This window comes from Aspergillus fischeri, genomic scaffold (assembly GCF_000149645.3).
Source record: "Aspergillus fischeri NRRL 181 1099437636249 genomic scaffold, whole genome shotgun sequence".
NCBI classification, from domain to species: Eukaryota; Fungi; Ascomycota; class Eurotiomycetes; order Eurotiales; family Aspergillaceae; genus Aspergillus; species Aspergillus fischeri.
Genome location: NW_001509770.1, coordinates 3,706,341 through 3,732,534, shown reverse-complemented (window position 1 = coordinate 3,732,534; position 26,194 = coordinate 3,706,341). Strand labels below are relative to the sequence as shown.

Below are 26,194 nucleotides of genomic sequence, written 5' to 3'. Positions count from 1 at the left end.
CCGGTGCGATCAAGTGCTTGAAACAAGCATCATCTGCAGCGGTTCTGGAAAGGAATGTGTCTCTCATCATTCAATTGAAGGGAAATAGTCAAGAAAGAAAAAAAGAAGCTTCTTACCTAAATCGAGAACGCCTCGAGCACAGTTGTGAAGCCCACCGGGGGCGAATTGAGTGCATAGTAAAGAGAAAAGCTACAGTCACATCACGTTAAAGATGGGAAAAGAGAAAGAAAAGAAATTGCACTGGACATGAGAAGGTCAATGAATTTATGGAAGGCGGTGGGAAAAGACGGTCTTAGCTCCCCGGCTCATAGCAGCAACTCCGTTCGGGCCGCAATATCATACATATCTCATCAGAATCAATTTGAGCTACCATTCATCACCAGACCCAACTTCCTAATAGTCAGTACAGAAGCTCGCTTTCTGATCAGACAGTTATTGCTATTAACGGATACTAACCGCTTCACAGATACCTGATCACAGAACTCGATCAAACTCCCTCCATAAAATACCATCACCATGTCTTTCCTCTTCGGCGGTCCCCCCAAGATGTCCTCGGCAGAGAAGATCGCTGCTGCAGAGACAGAAGTTGAGATGGTTTCCGATATGTTCAACCGGTAAGACGCCCCAGTCTTTTCTTTTTCTATGCCAGTGCCGGAGCTAGTACCATGGCCTACTTTCATCCGCCTTTGATAACCCAGCTAAGTTATACTCAATCTCAGTCTCACCGAGTCTTGCCAGAAGAAGTGTATTCCCAACGACTACCGCGAAGGCGACCTGAACAAGGGCGAATCAGTCTGCCTCGACCGCTGCGTGTCCAAGTTCTTTGAGGTCAACATCAAGGTCAGCGAGAAGATGCAGGGCGAGGCGGCCCAGAAGCAGGGCGCTCCTGGATTCGGCATGTAAGGAAGATACGAAGACTTTACTCGCTAGTCTTGTCTGGAAGGGCATTTTGCACGCATCGACTGATTTGTTTGGAACCGATGGTCTTACAACCTCTTCCTGTGTTCGCTTTCGTCGGTGAGGTCATACTTTCATGCTGGGCGTGGATTCTCTCAACGTTTGTCTTTGCTTGCGATCGAATGGATTCAGGACGATATCCCATGCTGAGTTTGCCATGAAGACTCTTACTCGATAGGTTACGAGATGTCACTTGGTTCTGGCAGGTTTGTCTATTATGGGAGCCTCTGGAGGGATACTCGAGCATTACTGTCTTTGTCTCCGAGTCGTGCCGTTTGCAATGCGTCTGATATGGACACCGAGCCTCTATTCACACTATGTACACTAGAATTGGTATATAAAAATACAGGGATATCACGCTTAACACGAAGACAAGAAAGGATCGAAGTATATCACGTAGAAGACATTCCAACAAATCTTGCCAACCGCGACAACCATGAATTGCTCTGCTTCTCTTCCTCGTTCTTTATCAGTCCTTTCATTCTTGTTTCAAGCTCCAGCACATGCCGCTCAAATTCCCCGAGGCCGCTCTCCACATCCTCGACTTTTGACTCGAGGACATTGAGCTCATAATCCAGCTTGGCTCCCATCATCTCGACGCGTTTCATGGTATCGACAAGGTAGGTGTGCTCCTCGGTCAACAACTCACTGGAGCGTTCCCTCATTTGCTGATATTTCTCAGCCTGGTCTAGGTAGATCGAGCTGATGTTCTCGTGTGACTCATAGAGCTTCCGGTTCAATTCGTCCACCGAGTTCACTTGTCTTTCCACCCAAGGAACAGTGTGATGGCTCAGCTCCTCGATTTTGGAACTAAACATTGGTACATCAGAGGCCAGCGTATCCTCAAGCGCAACGGCTTGCTCTAGAGTGGCATCTGGCTTAGGCTGCAATGCTTCTCGGCCTCCCAGGCTCTCCCAGCCAAGTACGACGTCTTCAACGATACTGAAGGACAGGTGGCGAGGCCAACCATTGCTTCTACGTTCGGAGTCATCTGTCGTGGTGGACTCTATGCAACTCTGCGGTCGGCGCAATAACATCAGATCGAATCGAGAGAGTTCGTCCTGACTAACAGATGCATCGGTCGATCGCGTCCTGGATCGCCCTAGATCTGACTCGTCCTCTTCCAGCTGACTTGTCGAGGGTTTTCGTGCTGAATCAGTCTCCTCATTATCTCGCGGAGAATCAACAGTGATTTTTGGAGGTTTCGATTCGGAGACTGTCGGACCACCAGTACTCGCTGCTGGCTCTGCCTTTGCTGCGTCAAACTGTGTCTGGTCGTGAGGCTCAGAAATACTTTCCTGATCCGTCAGGTGAACATCAGCCTCTGTCTTTAGCACAGGCATCTCCGCATCGCTTTCGATAGCCGGCATGTAAGCCGCATCACCCATCAACTCCGCCCCGTCTTTCGTCTGCTTGTGGTGCTGGGATCGAAGGCTGGGCAGTCCAACTGCTTCTTTGAACCTTCCAAATCCGATTCGTGCGTCCGACACCTTGCCACTAACACCCCTCCGAACAATGCGACTGAGGTTCTGATCCTTTTCGTCCGGTGCGGCCCCCGTTTCAGGCTGCCTCCACGGACGGTCTGAGCCTTGCAAGGATCGGTCACCAGCCAGATCTTCGTGCGAATGGCGTTTCCTGCTTGTCCACACATAGTTGCCCTGTTCATCCCTGTTGAACATCATGTCTGCAGCAGGCTGATCATGAGCGAAGCCATCACCCAGCCCACCCTTACGTGGCTTCCCCCTCCACAGCCACTTTGCTCTCTCACCGGTAACTAGCGATGCGAAATTGTCCAGCTCCAGGGTCTCAATATCGGCGATGCCACCCTTTTCACGACCCCGTACCATACCCATGACCATCTCACCCCCATGTCCGCTCAATTCGGCCATCGTTGACTTGACAGCGTCCGTCCAGCCTTCTGCATTCGCCGCCTTGGCAGTTACACGGTGAAGCCGGTCGAGAGTTTGGCGGTCCAGTCTGCGTGTCCGTTCCATCTTCTGTGACTTTTGAAAGCTCTCGATTGCCCTTTTGAGACTGCGTATATCGAAGGCGTCTTTCGCTACCGGGGCACCGAAGGCATGAAGTCGATTTCGAGCTCCCATGAATGTACCCAGCAACGCAGCTACAGTTGTCGGTCCTAATACGCCGTCACTTGGTTCTATGTTGTACAAATCGATCCCAAACTCGGTCCACCAATCATTGATCGCGGTCTCGGTGACATCGCAGAGCAGCCCATCCACGTATTCAGGTGCCAAGAGGCCAAACATTGTCAGCGCGATCTGGCATTGTTTGACGAGCTCTATTACAGCACTATACACAGGTACTCGCTCGCTCGTCCGATAGAGTTGATAAAACTTTGCCACGGTCGCAGGTGAAGGAGGCTGTAGCTTTAAGCCGGCCCGGCCGGCGCAGGAGAGCCGTTTCAGGTTCTCATTGACGATAAAATCCTCCTTGTGTCGGAGTATGTCACCGTCGGGGACTGGGATGACCGTCAGCGCAGACGGAAACGAGCTCAGGTCAGTTACCATGACAGTGCCCAGAGGTGTGTCTTTCGTTCGTGCTTGACATTGCGTGACGGCGTTGAAGTACAGTTTCAAACGCGGAGACCAGGTGTTTTCGTCAGTTGGGACGCTGAGGACTCCCACCAAGACCTTGTGCGAAGGATCGCCCGTGTAAGTCGTAATCACAAATGTTGGGTGTACCCTTGAACAAGCCCATTGCTCAACGATGTATATCTCGTAACCCTCCAGGATGAGGCGTCGATGCAGCACAACTGTCGCAGGGTCCTCCTCCAGATACCGAAGGGCTACAGGATCAGTGAATACGAGTTTCTGATGACCGTGCGGCGGTGATGCCTCCATGTGTCCGTTCGTATGCGAGCAGGGGATAGAATCACGTCGGTTTGCCACAGGAGGCGCAGCCTGTGCGCTGGTAACAGCCGGTGGCATTCTGTCAGCGTGGTAGCTATCGCATTAGTGGTAACGACTGTGTCATATCCAGAGCTGCTTGCTGGTGTCTTCAAATCGATTGTCGATTTGACGTGTTTAAAATACTGAGACCAAGCTCAGAAATGAGGGGATGAAATGTTGACCCTCCTGGGGTCTCCTAGCTTTGTTGGCTTCGTAAGGAAGGAGCTTGACATATCCGGAGGAAATACTAAGCATCTGTAATCTCAAACAGGAGGTGTAGAACTTCTATGAATTTGCCGTAACATCGTCACAAAAGGAGCTCAAATGTGGAGTTGGGAGAGAGAGTTGCCAGAAAGACAGTTGACCGCAACTAAACAGCGACGTCACAGGATTCTGGAAGCGGTGAGTCGGCTAAGGATGAGTGCCCCTGATACCAGCCCCAAGTCTACCTTGCTACGGAGTACGGAGTTACTTCTGTGGCAAGATCATAAATCTTCTGGGGAATCGGGTCAGTCCTTTTTAATACTCCAGGCTAATGGAGAAGGATGAGCACTGCTATCTTGTTCGAACGTGAGGAAACATAGCACCTAGTCTGAGAGGCCTGGCGAGCGACCTGTCCAATGTCGAGACCACAATAGTTTCATGTTCACTGACAAAATTTGCAGAAGTATTCCGCACACGATTCTAGAGACCCCTATCTGTCCATTCTAGACTTACAGTACAGACTACGAAGAACATCAAACAAATCGGTAAATCTCTTCTCCACGGGCCTCCGCAAGGGAAACAAACAGTGATGAAAAGAAGACCGATATTTCGAGCATCTGACAAGCAGAAAACTCAAAAAACTGACACCGAGACTTGGAGTCAGGGCAACTTTTTTTTCAAAAATTCCCAGTCGATCCGAAGACCAACTGAAGCGGTCAACTAGGTAGTTTTCAACTAGCAAAAACACGGTCTCGGATGTCTCCTCACTGACACGTGTAAAACCCGTGCACCAGGATGGAGAAGAAAAGAAGAAAAAGTTCAAAGACACGGGGGAGCAGCCAGGTTATATACATTTGCCAAGGCCCACTACTTGCGCTAGCGTAAGCGAGGCTTTTCCCTTAGGCGGCCACGAATATGATTGGTAGTAGTATTACTTTCTTTACTACAGTATCAAGCATCTTATGTAAGCAATCGAATATTCGCGACCTTCTGTCAAGAGGTACGAGGCAAGGCATTACAATAATGATAGAGCGAGATCTTTGCGACATAAGGCCCGAATATAGACTCCAAGACATGATCGGAATTTGGAGGAGCGAACCTTTTTGCTTGTAAGATACTTGTGTAATGTTTGAAGTTGTCTTTGCTAGGTACGCCTTAAAGCGGACTACTACCACTCCGCATGGGGGCTTTTTGCAACCGTTCTACGGAGTACCATTATTAGTCGGAATAGGAAATGCTCTAGCGTCTATTGTATACTACTCCAAATTATTTTGAAATAACAGCTTTCAGATTCAGTTGGTTACTTCATGAAACCCCGCAGCATCATACCATGACCTTAGTTATATGAATGATACCTCCGAAAGAGGGGTAAAAAGCATTATTTGAGAACACGTGATGTCCCATGTCCCATGTCGTAATGGAACTGTCGGTCGCCGATAGCTTATCGAACCTCACTCACCTCCACCTGACTTGTCGGTCCTGATTTTCGAATCTACCCTTTCAGAGACTGTCCTTACATCAACCAAAGTCATCGGCTGGGCACTATCCGAGTCACCCATATGGCTATCGGTGTCGTGGTGCTAGAATAGCGGAAATCACCCTACTCCGCTTCAAGCGCCATCTCCGAATCACTCCAGAGCCGTCATGGATCTTGTTCGGAAGGAGCATGAACGGCTCACTAAGAGGCTGAAGGCTTCTCAGAATATTAAAAATGTGCAAGACACGATAGATCTAATTCAAGCAGCGCGAGACACGATCGCCTCTGGTTCGTTCCTCTTCGTCCGTCGGTTGGCGGCCATTTGGTCGTTTGGCGGTGTTCATTGACTGATCGTTGTATAGATCCAGGCCAAGCATCCATAACTCTAGCAAAGCTCCAGAATTCAGTCAAATCATCATTCGACTCGATCAATGACAACCTCAAGGAACACCACAGCGCTCTGAACAAGTACAGCAAAGCCCTAGATAAGGTCTTGTCTCCGAGTTATTTCTGCATATCTGGTGCTCTCGAAACTGACACTGTGCAGCTTTTCAAAGATAAACCACTTCCGAGCACCGAGCATGATGCTTTATCTTCTCGAGAGCATCTCATCAACCGCGCAATCGCGATGCACCTGTTACGAGAGGGACAGTTCTCTGTAGCCGCAACCTTCCTTTCCGAAATAGCCGAAAAGAAAGCTTCGAGGCGAGAGAACGATATGGATACGGATGGCCCAGATGCCGCCAGGAGTCTTCTCGATATCGACGATGTTCCTTCGGGCGAAGTTCGCAAACAATTTGCAACGATGTATCACATACTACATGAGATGAAGGAGAACAATAACTTGCTTCCGGCTATACAATGGTCAAGGGAAAACAAAGAATCTCTGGAGGCACGAGGCAGTAACCTTGAATTCGAACTGTGCCGGTTACAGTTCGTCTGGCTCTTTCATGGCGGACAAGGCCCTGCTGTCGCTGGTCCGCAGGCTGCATTGGAGTACGCCAGGCGCGAATTCCATGTTTTTCTCCCCAGGTACTTGGTGGAAATTCAGCAGCTGATGGGGGCAATGGCGTTTTCTCCAAATCTCCAAGAGTCGCCTTATCGGAATATTTTCGACAATCCGTCGGCATGGTCTGATGTGGCGCAATCTTTCACTCGGGAGTTCTGCTCACTGCTGGGTTTGTCTGCCGATTCGCCACTATACATAGCCGCTACTGCCGGTGCGATAGCGCTACCCACTCTCTTGAAATTGCAGACAATTATGAAAGCAAAGAGGACAGAGTGGACCACGCAAAACGAACTTCCAGTAAGTCGAGTCGCAGCAGTCCGGTTCACCCTATCGTGTCCAGGAATTTATAGTTGACATACTTTATAGGTCGAAATTCCACTTCCACCCTCTTACCTATTCCATTCGATCTTTGTCTGTCCGGTCTCCAAGGAACAGTCTACAGACGAGAATCCCCCGATGATGATGCCCTGCGGTCATGTTATTGCAGAAGAGTCGTTGAAACGACTTTGCAAAGGTACAAGATTCAAGTGTCCTTATTGTCCCAATGAGAGCCATCCGCGAGAGGCAAGGAAGGTCTTCCTATGAAGAATAGGGGACCATCCAACATGCGCCTGGAAGAAAGAGTCGGCTTGATGGAGAATGTGGATGGGTCTTAGGAATCCGGATTTCTTTGGTTCTCTTCTGCTTGTCAACTACGTAAGGATGGTGGCGTTTTCGGTGTCAAGGTCATGAGGGCATGCGGAAGTCATTTGTGTGTATATTCTCCAGATAATCCCACCTTGGTTAAGTTTACTGCAAACCCTTGCATATCGATTCCTAGGAAGCTGAAGACATTCCTTCAAGATATACCCCACATATGGGTGGGTGTTATCAAACCTCGACTTTGAGAGCGCATAGTCACCGGAAGATAATGTTATTTGTCTGGTTCGCCCACTAGTCCCCTGTTCTATTAGAAAAATTCATCTAGGCCTGGATAATGCCTGCTTCTTAAGGAGGATGTATCAACTTTTCCATTTGTCTCTTTACTCAAGGAATCCAATGAATGCCCGAGGCGATCCGAGCGCCCCACCCCCCTTCACCCTTCTTGATAACTAATTGGACGGCTAAAATCCCGTGACTGCGCGATCATTTGGCGATGCAGTCGAAACCACTTTACGCGTGCAATACCGGTCTTTACGCGCCTGCAGTTGGTCCCTCAAACTGTAACATTTGTGATAGATGCACAAAGAAAGGTCCAAAAAGGTTGACTGGTGTCTTTAGAGTTGTAGATGTCTAAATCACTCAGTACTGCAGAGAACCTATAAGAGGAGCCAGCTTCTAAGGATGGTTCAGTTTCTGGAGTTTATACTCTGTTCATCAGTTGTTTCGACAGTATCAGTATCACCCCCTTGATCGTCGTACTTACAGACGCAGGTACAGATACAAGCACGCCGTCAGCTGTCTCACTATTGACCGAGTAATTGCAGCTTTACTCCATTAACCCCTGAGACCCTATCATTTCTCTCAGCTCGATTGACTTGCTCAGTGCGCCTTGAAGATGTTGACCCAACAGCACAGCAGTAGCTGTCAAAACATGCTTTCCATCAAACGACCATCCCAGAGTCCCACCGACAGCTTATCCTCGCGATATCGTGTTGGAAAAGCGACAACGTCCCAGAGAGTGAGGAAGCCCGTCCGCGACTCTCCCAGTACTCCATCGCGACGGCTGGAAAGCCGCCAAAGAACAGGCAGTTCCCCTACCAAGAGGTAAGACTACTCTCCTTTTATCACAGGAAGTTGAAAGCTAACGACGCAGCTCGTCAAGTACATCGATAGTCACCATCTCTGTCGGCCCCGAAGCTCGCCTCTTCGCCGCCCACGAAGAAACCCTCTGCATATCCCCCTTCTTCGCAGCCGCCTGCTGCCGAGCGCAAGCGCAATCGCCATCACCAGACTCCCCTCACAAGCGCATCAGCATCTCCTTACCCGACGAACAGCCCGAGATCCTATCCTGCATCCTCGAATACCTCTACAAGGGTGACTACACCCCCCGAGCCATCTACAACCGGCACCGCGATACATGGGAGCTGGAGAACACCGGCCTAGACACAGACGGCCAAACCACCAACGCGACCATTTTCCACCACGCAACTGGCTCGGTGATCCTGAGGGATACAGCCGTTTAGTAAGTCTGCTTTAAGTCCGCGAGACAACACACCATCGGAAGACTGACAGCTGCTTAACAGCTGCGCCGCGCAAAAGTACGGCCTCGAACCCCTGAAGCGCCTTGCCTTGCGGAAACAGGGCCTCCACTCTGGTATCCAGTGCAGTACCATCCTGAGCAGCGCTCGCTACGCCTACGCCAACACGTCAGACAACGAGTCCAAGCTGCGCGCTCACTATCTGGCCCTGATTATCCGGAGCCGATCGACGTTTAAGCGGAGCGGGACTATGCAGATGGAGATGGAGAAGGGTGGGAAGTTATTCTTTGACTTATTTGTCGCGATGTGTAATCATATGGTGTGTATTGTCCTTTCGGACGGCTTTTCTATGAACGGAGCTGACTTTTGTCTTTTGTTTAGGATGATCTCGCCATTGCTAAGTCTTCTCTTGCTTAGTTCGCATCCTGATGTCTGTCGACTTATTATTCCCTTTCAATCCAGACTGGTTGTGGCGCCTTTCTACTTTACCCTACCCTATTTTCAATTTGATTTTCGCTCCTTAAAACCCACAGTGTATAGTAACTTTGTTTTATGTCTCTATCAAAAGCGGAACTCTTGTCACCCTGGTCGATGTTTTCTAATTCATACATGCGAAGATTTTGAAGTACGGGTGTCATGCATAGATGCTCTTGTTCATAATCTCATGTATAAGTCATACAAGATGATGTAGGCTTCCACGCTGATGTATGTCAATTACCGAACAATCCAGTCGGTCCCACGCGACAGGCAGGAAGTACAGCCTGATTGATATTACCTCTTCCTTAAGGTGGCCATTCTACTGTCGGTATATAGAGTTACCTACTAGTGGATGATAGCCTGCTGTGTCGCATCGATGGCTATTCATGCTTCATAAAGGATATCATGGCGAACTGGGCTGTATATAGACAGCGCAGGGCCTTCTTCGGTGGCTAGCACTTGGATGTCGTGAGATTCAGATCCTGTTGGGAGGCCTCAAATTTCGGGTCTAGCCCGGCTCTGACTCAAGCTCAGCTTAAAGTCGTACTCTTGAATGGTGTAGTGGAGGTTTTAGACGCCGGTTCCTGGAAAGGCGGTACCTCCTTTGCTCAACACGACCATGCCTCGCTCCCGGGCAATGTAACCCTTCATAAGTCCCTAGCAACAGTCAATCAGTCTGCGATCGCTCTATATGATAAATAAGAATGGCATACCTTGTATATCAGGTTAGATAGTAGACATTCAACCTCATCAATGTCTACGCGAGACCTGTCATCCGCATGTGTGCCGATCCTCAGCGCTGCTGCGAACTCGGCAACAGGAACACGAGTTCGGCGGATGGGAGGCTGGCCATCCTTGGATTCCTCGAACCCTCCAGCAATAAAAACCTTCCGGAATAAATTTCGCAGAGCAATATCGCGTCCTCTTTCCAGCGGCAGATAGATGCGTCTCTTGACGAATTCCTCTTCTCCGGCGGACATGGCTGTGTCAAATCCAACCAAATCTCCCTTTCGTATGCAATCGCACAAGGGGCGGAATAGTTTCTCCAATCTGGGAAAGGGCGCGAGAAGTTTTTGGGATGGTAGAGTGTGGGTTGTGACGAGGTGGCAGGGGACAAGATATGTGAGGATCAGCCTGCTGACATTAGTGAGGATATAGAGACATGCGCAAGGTTCACTGACTCTCGATTTTTGAATGCGCCCTTGTGGCACATGTTCCACGCATATGCTAGGTGTTCTTCCGCCTGCGGAAGATCATCAGAATAAGGCTCTAATACTAACGGAGATTTGCCCCAGGATCTTCTTACCTCCCGGTAGTTCTCATCTAGAAAGTGAATAACACCGACATAGTACTTGAATGTGACTATGTGGGACTTAGGGAAAGCTTCCAGCTCAGGAAGATCGGCGGATGAAGCGCTAAGAGCGCGAAGGAGGTTCTTCGAGAGTCCGACTGAGTTGAGCTAGGTTTGTCAGACGACGTTCAGAAACGGAATGGGCTTCAATCGTACTTTGAAGTATGTCTTGAACAGAAGATTTGTGGTGTTGTAGATACCCCATTTCCGGGATTCTTCAATTGGTGCCCTTGAATCTTACTCAGTAATTTGCGAAAAGGAGTGTAGAGGGCCAGTGCGACTACACACCTGTCGCTCAGACAAAGAGTAAACATCCGATTGATTATCCGCGCAGCCTCCTCGAGCTTCGCGCTCTTCTCGAAATCCGCCGCGACATCATCTTGGAACTGGTCACCAAAAGCCATGGCTCCTTTAGAGGAAATCTCAGCATCTGCTTTGATCGCAAACACCCTCAAGTATTTCCCCACCACATAGAGACACGGGACCGTCCATGCTTGAAGCCCGAAGTTCGTGTAGCCTCTGATGAGAGTATTTGCCACATTTTTCCAAGCATCAAAGACCTTGGCCCAGCTGGCTGACGGGTTGTACTCCTCGAACTTGACGATCTCTCCTACAGCCTTCCAATACGCTGCGAAGATGTCAACCCAGCCATTCTGCTCTTGCTTTGGGAGCTTCACGCCGTTCGCTTGAAAAAGTGAATAGCGCAGATCTGCGGAAATATGGTCGGAGTCAGAGAAGTTGTAGAATGACAGCAAGCGATCGGGGCTTTCGGAGGTTGCGATGGGCGTAAGAGCTGCTGCCAAACGAGGACCAGACCCGTTCTGCTGGCCTTCCTTGAAGTCTGTAAAGACAGACGCCATGGCAGACTGTGTGCTGTAACCAGAGTCCTAGATTATCGTGTCGAAGCGTCAGTGCTTTACAATGATAGAAATATCTTCAACAAACAACCCGGACAATCTATGGAGCTAGGGCTCTGGTGTCATCATCCATTTCCTGGCTTCTCCATTTGACGGTCGCGAACGTGATTGGGGGAAGGTGGGGAACAACAGCGTGCTGCCGTGGATTCCTGAGGCCCTTATCAGCCGCTGTGGCTGAGCATCCATATCTGGTATAGCGTCGGAGTCAAGCCCCATCTGCCCAGTCGCTTAGGCGAAGGGCGGCAGCCCTAACTCAACAAGTTTCACAAATCCTCATTTTCGACCAGACCAGCCGGCACACCTATCTCGACAGTCAACCACAACAGAGTCGACAAAAGTGAGCACCACCCTCGTTATCAACTTTTTTTGTCGTTTGCATTTGATACTAACCAGATTTCCAGATGGGTGAGTGAATTTTTTCCCTCGATAACTCGCACAATTTCCCCGTCGGATCGGTTGCAATGGTTTCCTGCGAACGTCGAACGACACAAGTTTGAAGAAATAGGCCCTGGGCGACAATGGCAATGGAGGATACACCGATAGCGAGAGAAGTGCGCAAGGTCTTTTGGAAATACGGAATGAGACTGTTCATTGAAGAAGGAGGTCGAGCTATATTGCGGTCGCACATTGTCGAAATTTTTCAAGATACAGATCTGAACACACGCGCCATCGATTCTGACGTTCGCACGGGAATCAATGCAACGATCGAAGACGCTTTTCTATTCGATTCGGATATACTTTGAACAAACAGTCACTGACTGGTGTGTCTCACAGGGCGTCTCACCGAGTACCAGGTCATCGGGCGTCACCTGCCCACCGAGGCTAACCCCACGCCCAAGCTGTACCGCATGCGCATCTTCGCGCCCAACACCGTTGTGGCCAAGTCGCGCTTCTGGTACTTCTTGACCCAGCTCCGTAAGGTCAAGAAGGCCAACGGTGAGATCGTCAGCCTCAACGTGGTATGTCTACTATGGGAAAGGATTCTTCGGTCAAGATGAGGTCGACTGACTTTGTCTCTTTCCTTGTTTGCTAGATCCACGAGAAGCGCCCTCTCAAGGTCAAGAACTTCGGTATCTGGCTCCGCTACGACTCTCGCTCCGGTACCCACAACATGTACAAGGAGTTCCGTGAGATGAGCCGGACCGAGGCTGTTGAGGCCCTCTACCAGGACATGGCTGCTCGTCACCGTGCCCGCTTCGGCTCCATCCATGTATGTTGAAGCGCGTTGAAGAGCACAAGTTCCACTGAGGTCTAACGAATTGCAGATCCTCAAGGTTGTCGAGATCGAGAAGGCCGACACCATCCGCCGCCCCTACATCAAGCAGCTCCTCCAGAAGAACCTCAAGTTCCCTCTTCCCCACCGCTCCGCCAAGCCTGCTGGCAAGAAGGTCTTTGCCTACTCGAGACCCTCTACCTTCGCTTAGATATGACGTTTTGGGTTATGGGAGATGGAGTGTGCGGATCAATGACTATGTTATGGCCATAGCATGCAAGAAGGACACGGATCACGCGGAGAACAAGGCGTGTATCTACCGCCCAGAAGATGGGACGGATGTTTTTGATGTCTCTTTAGTCCTCTGCAGCGACCCTTGCAAGTTATTTATCAAAAAAATTACCGGGGTTCTTTTCTTTTTAATACCATGGTTCTATCTGAGAGGTAGTCCGCGTAGAAACCCTGCATGCAGTAACATACTACAGGCAGGGTGAGACCGGAAAGGCTCGGCAATTGAGTGACTGATGGTACAACTGCACCATGTTTGACACCATGACACATGTGGTGACGGTCGAGCTATTCCGTGGAGGTCTAGCTTCACTACTTTCATTGCCTTTTCCTTGGACTTCCGTCGGATATCGCGAGACCATCAGCGCAATTTACAACCAACGCTACAGAATGTAGTATAGCGTCCACCATGGTCATGTCTCTGTAAAAACCACAACTATAGCATCTTCATGGAGAAAATTTCTCAGCCCAGCATACAATGGCATTCATTACCATCTTATCTCGAGAGGTACTTCAATTAAAAACCCCGGTCGATTACTAATGATTTGACAAATACCTTACCGTCAGGAACGGGTATTGCGTCATGCGGACCAGTAAGTAAGACGGACAGTGGGATCCGAACAGCGAGAACTAACTCCGTAGGTACTCCCTATCCACAGAGTACTAAGGTTGGATATCCGCCCGCTCCTCTTGTGTGTTTTCCGGTTCGGGTTATCCTTCAATTGACCACCAGCTTGTGTCAATTACATACACAATGTTTGCGCGTCAATCTCTTCGCTTTGCTCAGCCCTTGAAGCAGGTAAAAAAACACGGCTCCGAACAGTTTTAGGTCTTAGTTCTAGGATCGGAGGAAGGACACCCGCTGACTGACACGCACGCAGGGCTTCCGCAAATACTCCACGGAAGCACCCTCCAAGGGCAAGTCTTCTCTCGCTCCCATCTACGTCGCCGTCGGCCTCACTGGTCTCGGTGTGGGATTGTACCGGTACAACTCTGCCAGCGCGGAGGCTCCCCCTGCCGAGCGCCCGAAGGTTTTTACCGGCGGTGACCAGGGTTGGGTTGATCTCAAGCTGGCTCAGATCGAGAATCTCAGCCCCAACACCAAGAGACTGCGTTTTGAGTTTCCTGACAAGGAGGCTGTCTCTGGTCTTCATGTCGCATGTGGGTAGACTCTTCCCTGGAGGTGCTGGGCTGTCTCATAGCTGACTTTTCGCCGTCTAGCTGCCCTATTGACCAAGTTCAAGCCCCACGGCGCCGAGAAGCCTGTCATCCGTCCCTACACACCCGTGAGCGATGAAGGTACGCGCCCTGTTCCGGTATATACCCGCAGTAATTGACCCCATTTCTGCAGAGCAACCCGGCTACCTCGACCTTGTCGTCAAGGTCTACCCCAACGGCCCCATGTCTGAGCACCTGCACAGCATGAACGTCGACCAACGCCTGGAGTTCAAGGGACCCATCCCCAAGTACCCCTGGGAGGCCAACAAGCACAAGCACATCTGCCTGATCGCCGGTGGCACTGGTATCACCCCCATGTACCAGCTGGCTCGCAAGATCTTCAAGGATCCCGAGGACCAGACCAAGGTCACCCTTGTCTTCGGCAACGTCCGTGAGGAGGACATTCTCCTGAAGAAGGAGTTGCAGGAGCTGGAGAACACCTACCCCCGCCGCTTCCGGGCCTTCTACGTGCTGGACCACCCTCCGAAGGAGTGGACCGGCGGCAAGGGCTACATCACCAAGGAGCTACTGAAGACCGTCCTCCCCGAGCCCAAGGAGGAGAACATCAAGATCTTTGTCTGTGGACCTCCCGGCATGTACAAGTCCATCAGCGGACCCAAGGTCAGCCCCAAGGACCAGGGTGAGCTGACTGGTATTCTTGCGGAGCTGGGATACAGCAAGGACCAGGTGTTCAAGTTCTAAGCCTGCGCTTAGCTTTTGTACAAAGGCATGTTTGACCGCATTTAATACTCTTGTGTAGAAGTACCCTGTATCGAATGGGGCGTTAGAACTCGAATATCAAGATCAATATCTACATTATCTATGCTGAACGCCGGGTAATTCCGCGGGTCAACAAGTCTTCCTGCCATCAAGGACCGTAGAATCGTATTTATGGACTCCAAGCAACGCTATAGCATAATTCCACTGTGGAAGCTCGATTTTCTCCACACCCTTTCGCGCAAGAGCACGACAAGGTAGGTACCTAGCCACGGTAGGATAACTAGCATCAAATTATTCAAATGCGTCGCGTCGCGCTCAAAACCCTGTACGCTATTCTTAGAAATTGACAGGATGATCTATGCTATCTGGAGTGGTGAACAAAATTGGAACCAGAACGGCCCGATGCGCAGCCACGATATATATCCTGCGGCAGGGCTTCCATCCGCAGCCATTACCCGCATCACAAATTTATAGTCAATTGTTTATTGGACATGTTATGAAATAACCCTATCTTGTCATGCGATCATCACTGCTAAGTAACAGTGTGACGCAAATATAAATCTACTACGGAGTACGAGAGGTACTACTCCGTACCTGCAGAAACAACCCCGCTTCTTCAGAGTCCATGGAGTGTAGGCCCTCGAAGCGGTCAGTAGTTGTCGCGCAAGGCAGCCTAGCCTGCAAGTGAGTGACTACGGGTAGTGAAAGAGTGGGTTGGGTCTTGTCTTCAGAAAGCCGGAGCAGGGTCGACTTTTTAGCGCTTGGAGTACGGAGTAGATAGGCATGGAGTCAGGAAGCGCCAATACTCTGTTGTTACTTGTTCAAAGCACGAGGAAGCCTCCTGGAGGATTATCTGCGAGCTCATACTCTGCTTGAAGGCTGCAGACTGCAGTAGGCTGCAACTGGTATTTAGCGCGCCCGGTGCGGCGGAGAATGAAGAAAAGAAATTATGGGGGAGATGTATCACTTGGAGATTGAACGAGTGCTTATATTTGGACTTGGAACTTAGGGAAGTGGGAAGTGGAATGCCTAGTGGTAGGAAGGTTGGCTAAGGCAGAACTCCGGAATTGTTGTTCAGAAAAAACGGGCGAAGACAGACTGGTCGCATGGGCTGAAGATGATGAAGAAGATCCTGAAGCCCAGTGGGTTCAAGGGGGGAAGCCTGCAGGGGTAGTAGTCTAGTTAGTTACAGCATCATGCCACCATGTTTAGGAATGGCCCTAGCTCGGGCAAAGCTCTGGCCTGCAATAGCAGCAGTTGGGATTTAGGCGCCCGGAGCCAGGTTGGCAAGTAACAGAACTCGCCCAAGCCTGAGCTTAGGGGAAGGCAAGCCCGAAGGTGAGACCTTGGGATCATCGGTACAGTAGGTATGTAGCCGTGGGTGCCCCCCCAGACTAGGGGCTACGGGTAAAGGGGCTCGCACAGAAGCACCACACACATAGCAAGCAGCGCCCACCCATGGCCTACCTACTCTAAGCACTTTCTACCTATCTACCTGGCCACCACCAAAACAAAGGAGCTGAACTGCTGAAGCTGAGTGATGGAGTCCCTCTCCCCCTAAGCCAAAAGCAGCGACCACTGGGCCCAGCGCTGCCCGCGGCCACTATTTAGGGCGCTGTGCTCCCGCCTCCCACCGCGCCCCAACCCCGCCAGTTTCGAAAAATTATTTTCTCCTCTCCATCCTTCTCTCTCTCTTCCCTCCCAGACACAAACAGCACCAGCTACAGCTACCCTACCAATCAATATCTCCAACTCCTTGGGGGGTTGTTTATTTTTTCTTATCATGTCGCGCAAGGATGATGCTAAGGCCCATGACGGCCAAGTCACTGTCAATGTTGACGACTTCACCAGAACCCGTGAAAGTGTAAGTTCATCTCTTGTGTTTCTTCAGAAATGGTTTTGCGAAGATGCAGCTGCACCCCCCGAAAACTGGTGGTGGTTTCAGCGTACCACGGCCGCCCACCCCAGCACATGCCCACCACGACCGACGCGTCAGTAAACAAACCACCTGCACGCACTCCATATCTATATACTTACCTATGGAATACCTATGCTCTGTGCGCAGGGTAAAATAACTTGTCAATTGCCCTTGACTTGCTTAATTGATTTTTAATTCTTGTTATGCTGTTCCATTTCCGTTACTTTGGCCTATTCATTCATGTTCGGCAATGGCTTGGTGCGGCTGTCCCGGCCTTCCGCCTGGCGCCCCTATCCTCATTCTCCCGGGCTCTAGCGCGTACCTAAGCCTTGTCACATACCATGTTGCTTCTCCTCAAGAGTTTTACCCATCCTTGTAACTACAGCCCCACTAATACTTTTTTTCTCAGGTTCTTGTCAGCTTGTCTAATCTGCAGGCGGCCGTCTCTGATTTGACTCGCGCCTATATCAACCATACCAACACTGTGTTGAACCCTAGTCTCTCTACGCTGGACTTGGGCCACGCCAGCAACATCACTGCTGCACTTTTGGAGAATGGATTGCTGGGCGCACGCTCCAGCAGCCCTGGCGCCAAGTCCGAAGTTGGCGAAAAGAAGAAGCGCAAGCGCGCTCCTCCTGACCCGAACGCACCCAAGCGTGCCCTGACCCCTTACTTCCTGTACATGCAACATAACCGCCCCATCATTGCGCAGGAATTGGGCCCCAGCGCGAGGCCCAAGGATGTTTCCGACGAGGGCACTCGTCGCTGGGCTGAGATGCCCGAGGCGCAGAAAGAGGTATGCCTATGATCCCTTACGGATGACTTGGTAGTACCTACTAACATCATCGGCAGGTCTGGAAGAAGCTTTATGCTGATAATCTGGCCGTCTACAAGGAAAAGGTCAAGGCCTACAAGGCTGGTAAGCCTTGGACTGAGGATGACAACACCAAGGCGGCCAGCCAGCTCCAGCAGGACATTGCTGGCGCATCTGCCTCGGGTGGCGAAGAGTCCGAAGAGGAGCAGGAGGAAGAAGCGGTTGAGGACGAGGAGACGGAAGAGTCCTCTCCGGAGCCGGTCAAGGAGCCCACTCCGCCTCGCAACAACAAGCGCCGCCGCAGCGAGGTGAAGACCCCGTCCAAGAAGAATGAATCCCCCGAGAAGAAGAAGCGCACCTCTGCGCGCAAGGGCATTGAAAAGGACAAGGAGGAGGAGCCACCCGCTTCGACTCGCAAGGCTGCTGGCGCCGACGCCAGCGCCAAGCGCTCCAAGAAGAAGCGCAAGAGCGAGGTTGGCGGTGATGAGTAAATTGGGAACAGATCTTGATTGTTCATAGTTGTCGTGCGCGTATACGGTGCTTGAATGGATATACAGTTTGGCTTGTGCATCTACTGGTTGATAGTTTGTTGCCATGTCTCTTGAATTCCAAAAGTTAAACAACTGTTTGTATTCAGCTAAGATATTCCATGGATGTTTACTCCTGGACGAATAGTTGTAGAGGAAGTCTCGCGCCCGATACTGTTGAGTCCAGCGTCATCGCGCACAAGTCTGATCAAGTAGAGAAGATGAGAATGAGGACGAAAAGAATTAAGCTAGATAGATCATTATTCTTCCCAGCCAGGTTAGCAGGACTGGCAGAATGGGGGCGAAAGCTAAGAGAGTCATGCAGTCACACTATCATCTGTTGATCATTCCGTCGTCTGAGGCAAGGAGAATTGCCTGTTAGTAACAAAATGACGGCCAACTGCCATAGGCCGAACAGCCCTTATCGCAGTCTTATCTCTATCCCCACTCAGGTCTCTCGTTCGCGGTCTCCCTTTGACTGTCTGGACTGGACCGACGGAATGAATGCTTTAAATCCCATCAAGTGCCCCTCTTCTTGTCTGTTTTTGTTTCTAAAGATTTGACAATGCTCAGAATCGTTCATTTATATCTCCCTAGTCTATAGTGATACCCCCTTCCTCATCGCCTGCACTTGGCTGCGGCGGTTGTGATTCGCAGGCCAAGACATCTCCTACCTAGTACTACTCCGTAACCCCGCCCAACTGGCTACTGCACTGTTACCATGCACCTAATTCCCAAGGAGGTACGTGACAGGGACTTGCTACCTACGAAATACATCCACAATAAAGTCAGCACTAACAATTTTGCACTCGCAGCTGGACAAGCTCGTCATTTCGCAATTGGGATTTCTCGCCCAGCGTCGTCTTGCACGCGGTGTGCGACTCAATCATGCAGAGGCAGCGGTATGGGTTTCCCTCTTTTCGCATTGCGCGATACACCTGGTAGGCTCATCAAGGCTAATCCCGTCCAGGCTCTCATCTCGTCGAATCTGCAAGAGGTATATTCCCAATCCGAGCCGGAAACTGGATATCATGGTGCTTACTCGCAGCAGCTGATTCGCGATGGCCACTACTCGGTGGCCGATCTCATGTCCATCGGCAAAACCATGCTCGGCCGTCGCCATGTCCTTCCCTCCGTCGTACATACTCTCGTCGAGCTCCAAGTCGAAGGAACGTTCCCCACCGGCACATACCTCGTGACCGTCCACCATCCCATCAGCAGCGATGACGGCGACCTGGAGAAAGCGTTGTATGGCAGCTTCCTTCCCATTCCACCGGCGGATACGTTCCCAGATCCGAACCCGGACGACTACCTCCCGGAGAAGATGCCAGGTGCTGTCCTGCCAGTGAAGAACGAACGGATCACCCTGAACGATGGCCGCAAGCGCATCAGGCTGAAGGTGATGAGCAAGGGCGATCGCCCAATCCAGGTTCGTTCGTTGTTTCACAGACATACGCGCAACAAGGTTTTTGACTGCGAATAGGTCGGATCCCACTACCACTTCATCGAGACCAACCCCCAGCTTCATTTTGACCGTCTGCGGGCCTACGGATACCGGCTCGATATCCCCGCTGGGACTTCGGTACGATTCGAACCCGGTGACACCAAGACGGTCACGCTGGTCGAGATTGCAGGCAATCGCATCATCAAGGGCGGCAACTTCATTGCCTCGGGAAAGGTTGATATCAGTCGAGCCGAGGAGATCATGCAGCGCTTGCAGGTCGAGGGTTTCGCTCACGTTCCTGAACCCGCACCGACCGCGGACAGTGCGCTGATCGCGCCTTTCACAATGGACCGCGAAGCTTATGCGCGGATGTTTGGACCCACCACCGGGGACCTGCTCCGATTGGGTTTGACCAACCTTTGGGTGCGGGTGGAAAAGGACTGTACGGTTTATGGAGATGAGTGCGCGTTCGGCGGCGGCAAGACCCTTCGCGAGGGCATGGGCCAGTCCTCGGAGAGGTCGGAAGCCGAATGTCTGGACACTGTCATTACGAATGCGCTGATCATTGACTGGAGCGGAATCTACAAGGCTGACATTGGTATCAAGAATGGGCTGATCTCTGCTATCGGCAAGGCTGGCAATCCGGATATGATGGACGGCGTGCATCCGGACATGATCGTGGGCTCATCAACCGACGTCATTGCTGGAGAAAACAAGATTGTGACGGCCGGCGGATTCGATACCCACATTCACTTTATCTGCCCTCAGCAGGTGGACGAAGCGCTTGCTTCTGGCATCACCACATTTTTGGGCGGAGGGACCGGTCCGTCGACGGGCACGAACGCGACGACCTGCACGCCGGGACCCACGCACATGCGCCAGATGATCCAGGCGTGCGACACTCTTCCGATCAACGTCGGTATCACCGGCAAGGGTAATGACTGCGGTGGCAAGAGTATTGAGGAGCAGATTCGTGCCGGAGCGGCCGGCTTGAAGTTGCACGAGGACTGGGGGTCAACCCCTGCCGCGATTGACACCTGCCTGGACATGTGCGACAAATTCGACGTTCAATGCATGATCCATACTGACACACTGAATGAATCCGGCTTCGTGGAGCAGACCGTCAAATCTTTCAAGAACCGCACCATCCACACCTACCACACGGAGGGGGCCGGCGGTGGCCACGCACCCGATATCATCTCCGTCGTGGAGCACCCCAACGTGCTGCCCAGTAGCACCAACCCAACGCGCCCCTTTACCATGAACACCCTGGACGAACACCTGGACATGCTGATGGTCTGTCATCATCTGTCCAAGAACATCCCCGAGGACGTCGCCTTCGCCGAGTCCCGGATCCGCGCCGAGACCATCGCCGCCGAGGACGTCCTGCACGACCTCGGCGCCATCAGCATGATGTCCTCGGACTCGCAGGCCATGGGCCGCTGCGGCGAGGTGATCCTGCGCACCTGGAACACCGCGCACAAGAACAAGGCGCAGCGCGGGCCCCTCAAGGAGGACGAGGGCACCGGCGCGGACAACTTCCGCGTCAAACGCTACATCAGCAAGTATACCATCAACCCGGCCATCGCGCAGGGCATGTCGCACCTGATCGGAAGCGTCGAGGTCGGCAAGCTCGCCGACCTGGTCATCTGGCACCCTAGCACCTTTGGCACCAAGCCCGCCCAGATCCTGAAAAGCGGCATGATCGTCGCCTCGCAGATGGTGCGTCGACCCCCCTTTGTCTGTAGACATCTTACTAACGAGTCGAGCACAGGGCGACCCCAACGGCTCCATCCCGACCATCGAGCCGGTCATCATGCGTCGGCAGTTCGGCGTAAGCTACCCCCTTCGCACCCTGTCATCAAACCATTACTAACAAGTTCAGGCCTTCGTCCCAAGCACATCCATCATGTGGGTCTCCCAGGCCTCCATCGACGACGGCATCGTCCAGTCCTACGGCCTCAAGAAACGCATCGAGGCCGTCAGGAACTGCCGCAACGTCGGCAAGAAGGACATGAAGTTTAATGATGTCATGCCCAAGATGCGGGTTGATCCGGAGAGCTACGTCGTCGAGGCGGACGGGGTGCTCTGCGAGGCGGAGCCGGCGGAGGCGTTGCCCTTGACGCAGGATTATTTCGTTTACTAGGTGCATGCACTTGCACTTGCACTTGCAGTTGGATTGGGTTGGGTTGTTGTTTCTATACCACCGTTTGTTACTAGCATCAGCGTATGAGCGATACCTATACATAATGATTCACGCAGTATATAGTCACATGTGTCTTATCAGTTATCAACACTGCTATGTTATATACATCATCGCAAATGACTACAGTTCAGTCTCCTCCATGCTGTGATTATCCCCCGCCGAAACAAGCCCCATACAAGCCCACGCGTCGTAGCTATCCGCCCGCGCAGCGAGATATGCCGCGCGCCGCGCACGAGACGAGCTGGATCTGTTCAACGTCCGCGATCGTCCCGGCGCTCCCTCCGAGGAGGGCGGTATATCGACGTCGACGTCGCCGGGGCCATCCTGCTGGAGAGGGCCGAGCGTTTGATCCTGCGAGGCGAATGCGGACGAGGAGATCGAGAGGGTGTTTGTTGCTTGGCTGTTGGGCATATCATCCTCGTTATCATCATCGTCACTGTTGTCGTGGTCGTGAACGAACTGCATATTGTCCTGCGTCCGTGTGCGTGTTTCATCCCCCGTTTCAGAGCTTTCCCTATGCGGTAGGTGGAATCCATCTTCTTCCGGTGTGGGCCAGGAGGATGGGAGGGCGCCCAGGTCTATCTCCGGGTGGTGGGATCCCTCTGCATGAAGGAAGTGCCAGGCGCGACGGATCTCGTTGCGTTTCGCTTTTGCTGCTTCCGGGGTGGATTTGGGGATTGGGAGGGGTTGGGGTGAGGCTTTCTTCGATTTGAGGTTTATGGTGGCGTCAGGGGCGGTTTCAAGGGAGGAGAGGGTAGTCGTTGGGCGACGGCGTGCCTGGAGTTCAGACTCGCCGGCATTAGGCATGACAGTAGGACTGCAGTCGATGCTAGTGTCCATGCTGATGGATTGCTGTGTTGACTGGGTTGAGTCATCCTCGTAGCGGGCTCTTTTCCTAGACTGCAATTCCTCGTCGTTGGCGATCGTGTCGCGCATGTACTGGTCGTGGACAAATTCGTGTCCAGAACACAGATGACCGAACAAACTGCGCATGGACACATCTTCGTCCCATTCCAGGGCATCGACGGTGCAGGGGTAGACGTCCCTGGGTTTGAACGCGGAAACCAGTTCGCATAATTCTTCGTAGGAGGAATGGCGCGAGTATGGAAAATACTAGATTTGTCAGCTGAGACGTCTAGATTCCGAAACAAGGATTCATACTATAGTCTTCGGCAGACGATTCCCTGACGTGTCTCGTAGCGCTGATACTTTCACATCGTCCGACCACATCTCCTTATCGGATCGACCACGACCAAGGATGTGCACAAGCTCCTGCAGTGGTATGTCGGAAACATCCTTCATGCCATAACTGTCCAGAGAAAGCGCTTTGTTCTTTGACTTGAAAGCTTCGGTCAAGACCTTTCTCGTCTGTGAGAGCGTTTCAGTGTCGCCGATCTGCTCCAGACACAGGCTCTCCAGTTGCTCCAGCGACGACTGATCCGGAAGTTCAAGCTCGTGGATCTGATAAAGATCGCCACCACCTCCTCCTGCTCCGATCTCAGGGACTCTTGTGCCGTCCTCCATTCGTCCGACAATAGGCATGATGTAGACAGTCCGCTTTGAGCGGACCGCAGAGCAGTGTACTCCAGGCTCGCAGCTATGAACACGAGAGCTTTCGTCTTCGGTCAAGCAACCGGGCACAAATCGGTTTCCAAGCTCGAAACCGCAAAGAGCAGGTGCCTCGCTGATAGCTCTTCGCGAGTTCGAAATAAGTGACCTATATAGGCCGATCTGGTATCGATCAACATGGACCTGCCGGGTCAGTACAAAGCATTTATAGATCTTTGTGCCGTCACACACCTTGGTGTTCAGAAGAGCGGAAAGCGCTATCCAGACGTCTTCGTAGCCAAACGTCCATGCTCGAAAGTAGAAGACGGTCTCCTTTGGGTACGCTTCGACCTTCTGTAGAAGCTCTCTCAGCCCCTCGGCTTTCGACGGAAAGCTCCGACAAACATGATTAATGCGAGCAAACGTGGTGTCGAGATATATCCTGTCCAGCTTCTTGCTCCCTAGGGTGTACGGGATGAGGACCGGATGCCGGACAAGGCTGTCGACCCACCAACGCTCGGCTATTGTCTCTATCAGTATGGAACAGCAAAAAATGCAAAAGCATCGTACCGCGAATATCACCGGTGTAGAGCACTGCCTTGCCGTCACCTTCGATCAGGAACATCACTGCACCAGCGCAGTGGTTCGCGTCGAGGAGGGTGACTCTGATCGACAATAATGGTGTCAACTCAATTTCAGTTGGCGTGTCCAAGGGTATCGGCCGCTGTGAATGTGAGTTGACGGCAAATTGGAGTAAAAACTGAAGATCACTCACCAGAAGCTTGGTCAAATGCTTGTAGTGCAGTCTGCGGGACTCCAGTATCCCCTTGCTGAAGTTCATCCGGTGGGGATACTTTTCAACGCGTAAGAGCAATTCTCGAGTTGCAGCAGAGCAGTAGATAAAAGGAGCCCGGAAGGACTCGAGGCCCTGTAGATGATCACTGTGCACATGGCTGAGAAAACATGCCAGTGGAGGCGGCCGTTTGGGGTTCTTTCGAAAGTAGTCGACTATCATTATGTTCAGCTCAGTATACTGAAGACACTGACAGAGATGATCTTGGCTCACTTTGTATGTAAGGAAACTCTGTAGAGCCGTTAGATAACCTGCTATGAGCTATTCTGCGTGGTGGCCATACCTTGTACTATCCCGTCGAAAGTCGACATTTGGTGTTGCCGGAAGGTATTCTTATTGTATGTACGAGAAACATGACCAAAGAGAAAATCTTACAACAGATCCTGCAATGATGTCCAGGGCTATCTGATACAGAACAGATGGTCGTGAAGGATGAAATAGACGACATGAATTCTTCTTGAAGGGTATTATCACGTGACTTTATCATCCAGTTGAGTACACTTTTTGTTGTCAGAGATGTTGCCTTCAATCTTTGTCATATCCGCTCGATCTACGGAGTAGGCTCTTCTACCTCAATTGAGACAACGGGGAATATGCACAGCCAGGAAGCCTCGTCTTCTTACGGTAAAGAACATCAGATCGGATGCCAACCGACTAGTGAACGCCGGTTTGTACAACACAAGCATCAGCACCAGCTCCATCCTACGTTGAATCGTCTTTCTAACAATGCTGTACTGATACCTGGAACATCTACCAACCAGGACCCTACATGGGTAGCGGCAGGAAGCCCAAAGGAATAAGTCCGACCATCGACCAAGTGGCCATGCAGATACAACATGGTGAGGCGAGTGGACGATAGACCCGCTCGCCAACACAGTCAAGGCCAGGAAAAGATGGACCACAGCTCCATTCTCAGGGTGATTGGGGATAGAATCATCTAACAAGACTAGACTGGTTCCTTTTTATGGTTTCTGCGCCATCACTAGACGGATCCATCAAGGTCTGCAGCAATAGTGACGCCGGTTTATGACGGAAACAAGTGCCCTCGTTGGCCCACAGTGTTGTTCTCCTCTTCTCCGAACTCCACGCAGGTTTCCCTTTTCCTTCTGATGCGCTGGTCAGTTGTATGCGTGTCAGCAGACAAATAGTCGTATCATCATAGTTAATTGTTACTATTTGTTGTCATCGTCGCTGAGAAAAAAAAGAATAATCGCCGACAACAAATATAAAAAAGTTTGCTCTCTTCCTCCCCTTCCCCGTTCTCTTCTTCTCTTGTTTCAAACTCTCTTCATCGGATCAATTCCATTCTCCTGATCCACTAGGGCAATAAAAGGCATCCCTGAGGCTGATCTATTCTCCCGATTCATGATGTATTCCTCCTGTTAGAAAGTTCCGGCTGATCTAGACTCGAGGCCTGGACCGTACTTGAAGCCAAGGCTTCTCTACGGGCTAAGGATCCTTTTCCAGTATCATCACGAGTTCTCCCTTTTGAGTACTCGAGTTGATATCCAATGAGACAGGATACACGACGGAAAAGTCAGAGGAAAGACCAATACACTTGTGGTCTTACACCGTTATCAGCGTCATCGTCATCGTTGTCATTGTCCGTTGTTGAGATTTGTTACGATAACGACCGCCAAATAGTATCAAAAACTCCACACTCGACCCGACGGACGATCTATATCAGCACTACCTTATTATCGACCATTGTTTACAAACTTCCCCTTTTTCTTTGTCTCTTTTCTACCGGCCTCACGCCTAAATCGCCTTCATTTGCAGTTCTCCTGTCCGCACTGCGTATCCCCCTCGGCGCATTCCCCTATGCATACTAACATCCGTGCATATTGCTCCCCTTGCTGATCTCTTCTCCTTGCAACTTGCAATAATTTATGAAGCGTGACCTGAAAACATTTTTAGCTCATTCACTGTCCTTTACAATCCACCTTCCAACTCCTCCGACTCCT

The 26,194-nt window shown here is 51.3% G+C and overlaps 10 protein-coding genes across 10 annotated transcripts; 7 read left to right on the top strand and 3 right to left on the bottom strand.

The window, feature by feature from the left end:
- Positions 1-516: 516 nt before the first annotated feature.
- NFIA_020270 (Tim10/DDP family zinc finger protein) lies at positions 517-903 on the top strand (the record flags this gene model as incomplete). Its single annotated transcript, XM_001265215.1, has 2 exons — positions 517-614; positions 720-903. The coding sequence occupies 2 exons, from the start codon at positions 517-519 to the stop codon at positions 901-903; spliced, it is 282 nt and encodes a 93-aa protein (XP_001265216.1).
- A 446-nt stretch (positions 904-1,349) lies between these two features.
- NFIA_020260 (putative Sin3 complex subunit (Stb2)) lies at positions 1,350-3,905 on the bottom strand (the record flags this gene model as incomplete). The annotated part of the gene is made up of 1 exon (XM_001265214.1): positions 1,350-3,905. The coding sequence occupies one exon, from the start codon at positions 3,903-3,905 to the stop codon at positions 1,350-1,352; it is 2,556 nt and encodes an 851-aa protein (XP_001265215.1).
- A 1,809-nt stretch (positions 3,906-5,714) lies between these two features.
- Positions 5,715-7,141, top strand: NFIA_020250 (ubiquitin-protein ligase RMD5; the record flags this gene model as incomplete). Its single annotated transcript, XM_001265213.1, has 3 exons — positions 5,715-5,835; positions 5,910-6,853; positions 6,923-7,141. The coding sequence occupies 3 exons, from the start codon at positions 5,715-5,717 to the stop codon at positions 7,139-7,141; spliced, it is 1,284 nt and encodes a 427-aa protein (XP_001265214.1).
- A 988-nt stretch (positions 7,142-8,129) lies between these two features.
- Positions 8,130-9,153, top strand: NFIA_020240 (uncharacterized protein; the record flags this gene model as incomplete). Its single annotated transcript, XM_001265212.1, has 4 exons — positions 8,130-8,302; positions 8,352-8,720; positions 8,782-9,055; positions 9,118-9,153. The coding sequence occupies 4 exons, from the start codon at positions 8,130-8,132 to the stop codon at positions 9,151-9,153; spliced, it is 852 nt and encodes a 283-aa protein (XP_001265213.1).
- A 630-nt stretch (positions 9,154-9,783) lies between these two features.
- Positions 9,784-11,424, bottom strand: csn12 (the record flags this gene model as incomplete). Its single annotated transcript, XM_001265211.1, has 6 exons — positions 9,784-9,870; positions 9,927-10,347; positions 10,395-10,456; positions 10,520-10,672; positions 10,721-10,793; positions 10,853-11,424. 6 exons carry the CDS (start codon positions 11,422-11,424, stop codon positions 9,784-9,786), a joined length of 1,368 nt encoding a protein of 455 aa, XP_001265212.1.
- A 575-nt stretch (positions 11,425-11,999) lies between these two features.
- NFIA_020220 (60S ribosomal eL20 domain-containing protein) lies at positions 12,000-12,905 on the top strand (the record flags this gene model as incomplete). The annotated part of the gene is made up of 4 exons (XM_001265210.1): positions 12,000-12,084; positions 12,256-12,440; positions 12,515-12,691; positions 12,747-12,905. 4 exons carry the CDS (start codon positions 12,000-12,002, stop codon positions 12,903-12,905), a joined length of 606 nt encoding a protein of 201 aa, XP_001265211.1.
- An 831-nt stretch (positions 12,906-13,736) lies between these two features.
- Positions 13,737-14,902, top strand: NFIA_020210 (cytochrome b5 reductase family protein; the record flags this gene model as incomplete). The annotated part of the gene is made up of 4 exons (XM_001265209.1): positions 13,737-13,781; positions 13,864-14,143; positions 14,204-14,281; positions 14,334-14,902. 4 exons carry the CDS (start codon positions 13,737-13,739, stop codon positions 14,900-14,902), a joined length of 972 nt encoding a protein of 323 aa, XP_001265210.1.
- Positions 14,903-16,703: 1,801 nt separating this feature from the next.
- On the top strand, positions 16,704-18,143 carry NFIA_020200 (HMG-box domain-containing protein; the record flags this gene model as incomplete). The annotated part of the gene is made up of 3 exons (XM_001265208.1): positions 16,704-16,784; positions 17,248-17,634; positions 17,691-18,143. The coding sequence occupies 3 exons, from the start codon at positions 16,704-16,706 to the stop codon at positions 18,141-18,143; spliced, it is 921 nt and encodes a 306-aa protein (XP_001265209.1).
- Positions 18,144-18,900: 757 nt separating this feature from the next.
- On the top strand, positions 18,901-21,769 carry NFIA_020190 (urease Ure; the record flags this gene model as incomplete). Its single annotated transcript, XM_001265207.1, has 7 exons — positions 18,901-18,921; positions 18,995-19,081; positions 19,150-19,176; positions 19,231-19,608; positions 19,663-21,345; positions 21,398-21,457; positions 21,509-21,769. 7 exons carry the CDS (start codon positions 18,901-18,903, stop codon positions 21,767-21,769), a joined length of 2,517 nt encoding a protein of 838 aa, XP_001265208.1.
- A 180-nt stretch (positions 21,770-21,949) lies between these two features.
- NFIA_020180 (putative DNA repair protein) lies at positions 21,950-24,218 on the bottom strand (the record flags this gene model as incomplete). The annotated part of the gene is made up of 5 exons (XM_001265206.1): positions 21,950-22,942; positions 22,991-23,581; positions 23,630-23,898; positions 23,948-24,101; positions 24,153-24,218. The coding sequence occupies 5 exons, from the start codon at positions 24,216-24,218 to the stop codon at positions 21,950-21,952; spliced, it is 2,073 nt and encodes a 690-aa protein (XP_001265207.1).
- Between the last annotated feature and the right edge of the window lie 1,976 nt (positions 24,219-26,194).